The sequence below is a fragment of the Vitis riparia genome, chromosome 17 (assembly GCF_004353265.1).
Source record: "Vitis riparia cultivar Riparia Gloire de Montpellier isolate 1030 chromosome 17, EGFV_Vit.rip_1.0, whole genome shotgun sequence".
In the NCBI taxonomy this organism is placed as follows: Eukaryota; Viridiplantae; Streptophyta; class Magnoliopsida; order Vitales; family Vitaceae; genus Vitis; species Vitis riparia.
This window is the reverse complement of record NC_048447.1, coordinates 15261003-15270177: the sequence shown is the minus strand read 5'-3', so window position 1 is coordinate 15270177 and position 9175 is coordinate 15261003. Positions and strand designations below refer to the sequence as shown.

The window sequence follows — 9175 nt, the reverse complement described above, 5'->3', positions numbered from 1 at the left end:
TCAATAGTATATCCCGGAAAATTTTTCAGATTCTAGTCTGCTACAACTTCCTCCTTGATCCTAACTCTTGGACTTGTGTATGTTGATAAACAAAGGAGAATAAACAAATAGACACAAAAAACAACAGTTTGAATCATTCATGGACATGTTTTTCCCCTTAGAAACATTTAATTATTTTCATATCCCACTTCTTCAATCTCAATATTAATCAAATTACATCACAAATTGGAGGCTAATACCAAACAAATGCAAAAATTTCAGATTCAAATGAAACCCAATACTTCTCATGTTTGAATTTCTCGATTTCAGCTTCAAAACAAAGCAAACCCACATGCAGAATTAAGTAAATTTTTCATATAAACTTGAAATTACGCAGAAAAGAAGGAATAGAGAAATACCCAAAAGAGAGGACAGTTTGTGAATAGCTTGAGAAGGAGGAGGTGTTCCTGAAGGAGAAAAGGTCTTTTTGCAGAGGTCGTATAAGGCTTGTATGGATGTGCTCTTCTTCGCCATTTTCACAGAAAATGGGCTTTCCCTTTTTTCCTGAGAAAATATTGCATTTGTGACGTTTATTCATTGTTTTTGCTTAAATTTTATTTCTTTATATCTTTTAAAAAAATTGATATAATAATAATTTGTTACCTTATAATTTTCCTAGATAGCTTCCTTAAACCCATGTCACTAATTTATCACGATAAAATGGTATCATCTTCTAGAAAAATCCTTTAATCAACATTATTTCCCGAGTTTCACAAAAAAATTTAATATTTATTTCTCATAAAAGATATTGTTATGAAATTTAGAGCTATTTGCCACTTTTGGCCTTTTTTTGGAAAAAAAATATTTCTCATTTAACGTGATAAAAGCTTCAATTCTCAAAATATTTTTTTTTTTGAAAATTTATATTTTAAAAATATGGTTTTTATATTTTAGTTAACTTTAAAGTTGGGAGACTTCTTTTAAGTTCAAAGCAGATAATGTTCATATGGTTTTTTAAGTTCAAAGTAGACAATGTTCACACGATTAAAAACGGATTGTTATAAATGATGTTAAACTCAATCCCCAAGTTTATTTAACTTTATGAAGAACGTTTGTTCTTTAATTTCATAATTTTGTGGAATACAACGATAACATATCGGTATGAAGTGTTTATGATATTCCACATAAGATAGGAGAGTGAGTTCCTAACGCTATATAAGTATGGATTGCTCTTAATAATGTAGACATAAACAATGATGGAACAATTTAAGAAACCAAAGAACGAATAAATCAAAAAACTATCTGCTTTCTTTGTTCATCCCTGTCGAATCCTTCCCAGCAGATAAATCAATCAATGAATCCATCAGCTTTGTTTGTTGATCCCAGTTGCATCTTTGACAGCGTCAACAGCACCTTGGGCCTTGGCCTTAATCTGCCCACCAGCCTACAAGAGTAGAATACATTTATCACTAAGAGAAGCAAAATAGACTAGACGGACCATGGCAACTATACAAAAAAATGGCTTCATAAACATCCTTGTGTATGCAATTTGAATTGTTCTATTGGTCAACCATTTGTTGGTTGCTCCAAGGTTGATTGAAATTAGTAGAACAGATTGTTAGGTTCCCCTGCAAGAATTGGATTATGGAACTATCTAATTCTATAAGTGTCTCCAAATGAATTTGATGTATGTTCAGTAGTGTATTTTGAACCTCTTGGCATGATTCCTTTGCAGACTGGCAAGCATCCTTGGCCTTGTCCACCATCTCATCCTTCTTAGCCTGAAGTCATCGAGTATAATAATCTTAGTTATATTTTGACATACAACATGATGTGTATGATAGACTAGTTGAAAATGGCCACCATGAATGAATGGAAAAGAAGTTGTCTCACCTTGGCCTGGCCCTTGGCCTCACCAGCTTGGAAGGAAACGTCTTCGGATCGGTTGGCCATCTTGTTCTTTAGATGAAGAGGACTTGGAATATGCTACTCAACCTGAACTTCGGTTGTGATGCAAAACCAAGCAAATATGTGAAGGCATTTATAGGCTTTGGGCAGGAGGACGTTGGATGACAAGTGTAATTGGACACTGTGCGTGATAGGAGGTTCAGGTGTTGGCCTGTGGCTTTGCAGAATTCGAGGGGTTGTTTGGTGGACTGGATCTATTCAAAGGCTGTTGAGGTTTTTGTGGATGGCCAACGACTGAATCATAGCAAGGATTTGCATAACGGACCTGTTTGGCTGTTGGTATATGCTGAAATTCCATGCCTCTTTGTTTCCATGTATGCCGTGCGGTGTTCTTCTGATAATTGAAACTTTAATCATTTTTAAAACTTTAAATGTAAAAGAATATTAGTCTTAACACACTATATTGGTCATTTAATTAATTATAAGATTTTTTTCACTTTTAAAATTTTATTTAATTTTTTATTACAAAACGTACGTTTTTACATTTTATAATTTTTGAAACATCAATCCATCTATTTATTTATTTATTTATTAAATTATAGAATGTTTATATAAAAATTAAAATATTTTAATTTTTAATTTTTTATAAATCTAAAAATATATAAGACTTACAAATTTGCAATAGATAAATGGAATTGGATCATAATAATACATTGACATGATTAGTTAAATGCATAGACATGATCTCTTTATTTAATAAGTTATATGAATCATCTCTAACCAAAATCCATTAATTTTATATCATATTTGACTGTAATTTTTGGGAAGGGACGTATATCATATCTGAACCAGTATGAAAGAAAAGCATTTAGAATCTTAAATAAGGCCAACTTTTATTTAGTAGTAGTTGCTAGTATTTAATTGTTACTAGAAGATCTGGGCCACCATTAAACCTTGAAGTAACCAACAAAATCAGCAGAGGGTCCTGCTCCTATATATAATGCACCATGATATTCCTGCACTTCACTCAGCAGATTAGAGCCATATTGGGCAGCAAAGTTGAGTGACTCCAAAATGTTGCCATAGGGGTCGATCCTTTGTGCTGTGGGCACTGTTGTTGGAGTACTTTGGATGCTTACTGCCACCCAGAAACTTTCTAATGTGGTTCTAATGTTAGTTGGCCTTCCCTCGAGGCCAACTAAAATTTCAGCTGTGGATGCCTTCGTACCTTCAAGCCAAAACTTTTGGATCCTGTTAGCGTTAAACTCTGTCACCAAAATGAACGAACGGTCAGTGCTGAGCGCTGTCCCAACTGCCCCAGATAGGTTTCTCAGCAACACGGTAACCTGGCTGGTCCGTGGGTCATATTTTAATAACCTTCCAGTTGTGTCGCTCAGAACTGCGGCATTGCCAGATACAAGTACCTGCCTTATATCCCTGCAAGAAGAATTGCAAAATGTTTTTGTTTCTAGTTTCCTTCATGCATGATGAATGAACTGAAGAAAACATATCAGTAAAGTACCTTAGCTCGTATTCAGTACTGAAGTCCGTAATGTATACTGTACCGGTTACTGGTCAACGTCCAAACCACTAAGGAAGCGAAAGGGCACTCCTTCTGCACTGGTAGCAGCTTGGGTTGCAAGTCCTCCATTGGATCCCACCGCCAATAAGCCAAAATAAGCGTCGGCGATGTACAGTTGGTTAGATGAATGGTCATAACCCAAGCCTAATGGCCTTCCGCAGATGGGTCCCAAATTTATGTCCCTTGTGCCATCACATACTTCCTTGGACCTGAATCAGAGCCAAGAGGCAGAAAATTCATGAGATTGTGTTTATCATGAAAGAACATATTTATGCAAGCATCGATTAACCGCCTTTACCTACAGCCATTTCTGGCTCATTTGCGGTTAGTAAATGATTATGTTACAGTAATATAATTTGATTTTACAGAACTGTACTTGGGCCTTGAATAGAAATATAAACGTACTTACAAAATATGGTGTTGTTGATAAAGACCTAATCAGAGTCCTGATATTGTTATGTCAAAAATTACCTGTTTGGTGCCGTGAAGGAAAATTCTGTGAAGCCAACTTTAGGCCCTCCATATTTGAAAATCCTACCATCTGTGACACCAGTGTAGGGCCCTCCGCCGAGCTGGTCAAAGGCAAAGGAGTAAGGACTTGTCACATTCTTTGGCAATGGGAGCTTGATAAAGATCCGATTGGAAAGAATAGTTGAAGGGAATGAGAAGAGAAATAAGAAAAGGAAGAGCATGGCAACGGCTGAGTGAGCGAAGATAATACCCATATCTTTAGTGAAGACCCACAGAATTCCACACAGCTGTTAATTTGAAGGCCTGGTCTGAGTGTCGACAAGAAATAAATTTTGGACTGCAATGCCATGTAAGTCAATGCAGTTTCACGACCTTGCCCAGAGAAAAAAAATGGTTTTAAGTAGAGGCAAAAATGCAACATCATAAATCCCTGTTGCAGATTTTCATTCAGAAGCGCAGGTACACTTCCCTAATAAATGGTACAGCTGAAGAAGGAAAACTGCGATGACTTCTGGTGCATCTTATCCATATATTGATGAGGAGCTACAACTTGGAAGATTCAGGCCCAACATGGATTAGCATATGCATGTTAATTATACTCTCAATCCCGCTCTGTAAGCTGCTTCTCATTGAACTCTAGATTCACTTTCCTAGTAGATGATGCAGAAAAGATAAAAAAAAACTTGCAGTTGATGTACATTATGTAATCAGTGTTGTTTGCAAGACAATGATGCTGACTATATATAATTCAAGGGGGAGTCTTAAACCTCACTGGGATAGTCCAATTGGTGTTGCCTTGGCTGCCCCCTGCCAGCACCATCGATATCAGTTCTTGCTAATGGGCCTCTAGGCCACAACATGGACTTGAATCCTTGATAAGAAAATATATTCTTGAAATTAAGCTCAACTCCATGATAAGGAACCATATATAAGATTGTACACAAGCCTATATGAAATGAGATTTTTTTTATTTTTTTATTTTCTCTTTTTGGGTCTGGTTAGATTTTCCCTTTTTCCAGCCCCAAAGGACAAACTTAGTTTCAGATGACGCCATTGTCCAACCACTTGTATTTTTATTGGAATCTGATCGCTATAAAATGGCCTCTATTCTGTGAAAGAATTGTGAGTGATGCTGGTGATCTGATCATCACTGAATTTTATTGCTTAAACGTGCATGCGCAAAAAACCTGCAGTTGTACCCTTACTCCATAACTCCCTGTGCTGCTGCTTTACATTGAACTCCACTGATACACTTCCCTCATAAATGGCGCTCATAAAAAAACTAGGAGATCTTGAAGCAACATTTAGTGCCCCCACACTCATGTTTCTTTGAGTTTTGACCCAAAATAGGACATTAAAAAAAAAAAAAAAAAAAAAAAAAACTCATTAAGGAAACTTGTTTCCAAAATAATACCTAATATAGTGAATCATAAAACCATAGTGGGTGATTATGATTTTATTTTTCCAAAAAAATTTAAAATTGGTGATTATGGTTTTAAATTTAAAGTTAAAATCGTAATTGGTGATTATAATTTTAAATTCTTTTAAAAGTGATCAAAGCTGTAATCATCAATTACGACTTTAACTTTAATTATATATATATAATTATGTTATTTCATTTTGAAACATTTGACTTTAATTTTTTAAATAAAAATATTATATTATTTTGATTTTAATATGTGAATGAATAATAAACTTATCTCATTATTTAAAAAATAATGATATATGAAATTAAATAATTGATATTTTTAATTTGATATAAAAATATCTTTATTTAATTTTATTAAAACAATTGACACTATATTTAATATAAATATAATTAGTTAATTATATTTAAATATAAATAAAATATAATAAATTATATTTATTTGAAACAAATAAATTATGAAAACCTATTTTAAAAAAAACAAATAATTCAAATTATTATATTAATTAATAATTTTTTATATACTATATGTAGTATATAATATCACAAGTTCAATTTAAGTTTAAAATTTACCATGTTTTTATTTAAATATATAATAATTTGTTCATAATAAAAAAATCGTAGTTGATGACTACGGTTCGACTGTTTTAAAAAAATAAAACCGCAGTCACTAACTATAATTTTATGATACACATGTCTAGGTGATATGCACGTATTAGATGGGATATTATTTTGAGAACAAATTTACTTTATAGATTCTTTTGTTAAAATTCCTATTTTGGGTCAAAACTCAGTCTTATCTATACATCATAATGAGCGCTTAAAAATGGGGAGTTTATGACTGAACATGGATCGGTATTTGATGCTGTTTTCTCATTGATATGATATCCTGATCCACTCTTCTTAATAAACGAGTCAGTCTCCAGAAGAGATCATTGAAGGTTAGTTTTTTTTAGGAGTTCCACGGTCGAGGCAATAAAGTTGCCATGGAATTGTTTCAAAGAAGAGTGTTGACCTCACTGAGTCATCTTGCTTGTGTCACTTTAACTGCATGCACTTAATAATGCCATTGGTTCCTGATAATAGGCCTCACAATTGGCAGATTGTGCGCCCCCCTGACGTTGGATGATGGGTGTCTCATGGATGGCGGAGTCGGTAACTTGGACTTGGCGATCAGATAAGAAGCCACAATTAATTCCTGAAAGGTTCAACTCCAAAATATGGAGTTATACTACCTCTAACATAGTAGGTAGTGTTTAACAAATGTTCTTAGTTGCTATGGCTTTATATTACTGTTGATCTGAAGTTCTATTTTAGCTTTGTTGTTCTTTGTTTAACTTCTGCTTCTTCTTCTTCATTTTTTTTTTCTTTCCCCCATGTTTTCATGTTTTCGGTTTGTTAATCTGAGTTTCATGTTTCCAATTTTAGTCTAAAACTTTTCATCTTCCATATTTTATTAATTTGATATAAGAATCTGAATTGATTGGAAAACTGTTAGAATTTAGCTGCATTACTGTTGCTCACAGAACTTTGCACTCTTCCACCTGATACAGATCTCTCTCTTAATAGTTCTTTTCTTGCTTCTCAATGGTTAGAGAATGGATTGAATTATTATAAGATCTCTGCTCTGAAACGTTCCCTCGAAGTAGATAACAAGTTTTAAATCTTAATGCAGGCAAGATTGTTGGTAGATCAGGTTGAATCAGTCTTTTTCACCTCATCACTTGTAAGGGGTATCTAACCCTTCAGCTGCTGGTGGGTGGATGGTGAAGGTAATTTAGCCTGCAAGTTGCCTAAGTTAGAACTTAATTTAGGGAGTGGTTTCAGACATAGAATCTAAATCCATGTGAATTTGACAAAGACCTCAACCTTAAAATGGAAAAGGAAAAGGAAATTATGAAAGACGCGCATTTAGAACTCAACTTTTATTTAGTACTAGTTGCTCCCATTTTAACTGCCATTGCTTAGGAGTGCTTTTCTAAGCCATGTGGACACCAACAAAATTTGCGGAGTTTGCTCCAATATATAATGCCCCAAGATGCTGTTGCACCTCAGTGATCAAAGTAGATCCACCATATTGATCATCAAAACTCACTGTTTCCAATATGGTTCCGTAGTAACTGATCCTTTGTCCTGTGAGAATTGTGGTTGGTGGAGATTGATTATTTGGGACATTCACTGCCACCCAAAAATTTCCTGATGCAGTCCTCTTAATGTTAACTGGCCTTCCCCGGAAACTTACGAAAGTTTCTGCTGTAGATGCTTTAGGACCTCTAAGCCAAAACTTCAGAATTCTGTTAGCATTGAACTCTGAGACGAGAACAAACATTCCATCATTGCTGACTGCAGTCCCCGCCGCTCCAGAGAGGCCTCTCAACAACACGGTAACATTCTTTGTCTCTGGGTCATATCTTAATAGCCTTCCAGTTGCATCGCTGGAAAATTGAGTTGTGTTGCCACTTGCGAGTGCCCGTGAAATGTTTCTGCATTATGTACGATGCTACTTTTAGTGTATTTATCCACTAATTTCATGTATGATCAATGAAATGAGAGAAACAAATTGGCAAATAACCTTAGCTGGATTGTAGTACTGAAGTCTGTAAAATAGACCAGCCCGGACAATGGGTCAACGTCTAAACCATTAAGGAAGCAGAAGGGCACCCCTTCTGCACTTGTTGCAAGTTTGGTTGCAAGCCTTCCATTAGTACCCGCCACAAAGAGCCCGGAATACGCATCGGCAATGTACATCTGGTTCCTTAGATTGTTGAAACTCAAACCTAATGGTCTTCCACACGTGGGTCCTGAATCTGGGTCTGTAGTGCCGTCACACACTGCCTTGGACCTGAATCAGAGTCATCAAGAGACCGGAATTAATAAGTTAGAGCTTGGTGTACAAACACATATTTTTGCAAAAATCCATTGCTAATGCTGTGTTTATCCCTTCTTTTTTTTTTTTTTAATTCATTTGCAGGAAGCAAGTTTTTTTCTCTATTGGGTGTGGGTTGGTTGCTGACCAGAAGACTAGAACCCACTGCATTTACACAAATATGATATTGTTGATGGAGGCCTGAAGGAGGGCTCTCTCCATCAACTTTTATTTATCCTTTCTTTTTTTATTCATTTGCAGGAAGCAAGGTTTTTCTCTATTGGGTGTGGGTTGGTTGCTGACCAGAAGACTAGAACCCACTGCATTTACACAAATATGATATTGTTGATGGAGGCCTGAATGAGGGCTCTCTCCATCTAAAAGGTTACCTGGTTGGTGTACAGAAGGCAAAATCTGTGAAACCAACGTCAGTTCCTCCATATCTGATAATTCTACCATCATTGACACCAGTATAGGGTCCTCCAACAGTCAGGTCGAAGGCAAGGGACACGGGACCTGTAACATTTGGCGGCAATTGGAGTTGGGTAAAGGATGAAAGAGAACAAACCTTGGCGGGAAAACATAAGAAAAGGATGAAAATGGAGAGGAAGACCTCAGTAGATGGGCTGAAGATGATGGCCATATCTGTAGTGAGGAGCCACGGTACTCGTAGAAGAGCCACAACAGCATTTGGTTTATAGCCTGAGTCTGGACGAGAAAGAAAAGTTTGGGCTGTTGTGCCAAGTAAGTCAATGCGGTTTTACAACCATACAAGAATATTTTAGATAAGTAGTGGCAAAAAGTTAGCAGTAGGCCGCTCTTTCAAAACTTAAAAAAAAAAAAAAAAGACTTTTCCCTTTCAGTTTTCTTTGGTTTGCTGGGTTTAATCATTTCCAGATAGTGCCATATGACCATAACGAAGTGGGCTCTGATAATGCCCGAT

General features: G+C 35.7%; 3 protein-coding genes across 3 annotated transcripts; all 3 read right to left on the bottom strand.

The window, feature by feature from the left end:
- Nucleotides 1-1169: 1169 nt before the first annotated feature.
- On the bottom strand, nucleotides 1170-1978 carry LOC117905160 (stress-induced protein KIN2-like). Its single transcript, XM_034818081.1, has 3 exons — nucleotides 1873-1978; nucleotides 1692-1760; nucleotides 1170-1423 (listed from the first exon to the last, which is right to left on the bottom strand). The coding sequence occupies exons 1-3, from the start codon at nucleotides 1930-1932 to the stop codon at nucleotides 1343-1345; spliced, it is 210 nt and encodes a 69-aa protein (XP_034673972.1). The 5' UTR covers nucleotides 1933-1978; the 3' UTR covers nucleotides 1170-1342.
- Nucleotides 1979-2834: 856 nt separating this feature from the next.
- LOC117904148 (protein STRICTOSIDINE SYNTHASE-LIKE 11-like) lies at nucleotides 2835-4194 on the bottom strand. The gene is made up of 3 exons (XM_034816662.1): nucleotides 3941-4194; nucleotides 3460-3678; nucleotides 2835-3324 (listed from the first exon to the last, which is right to left on the bottom strand). The coding sequence occupies exons 1-3, from the start codon at nucleotides 4192-4194 to the stop codon at nucleotides 2835-2837; spliced, it is 963 nt and encodes a 320-aa protein (XP_034672553.1).
- Nucleotides 4195-7344: 3150 nt separating this feature from the next.
- Nucleotides 7345-8875, bottom strand: LOC117904147 (protein STRICTOSIDINE SYNTHASE-LIKE 11-like). Its single transcript, XM_034816661.1, has 3 exons — nucleotides 8622-8875; nucleotides 7939-8208; nucleotides 7345-7849 (listed from the first exon to the last, which is right to left on the bottom strand). Exons 1-3 carry the CDS (start codon nucleotides 8873-8875, stop codon nucleotides 7345-7347), a joined length of 1029 nt encoding a protein of 342 aa, XP_034672552.1.
- Between the last annotated feature and the right edge of the window lie 300 nt (nucleotides 8876-9175).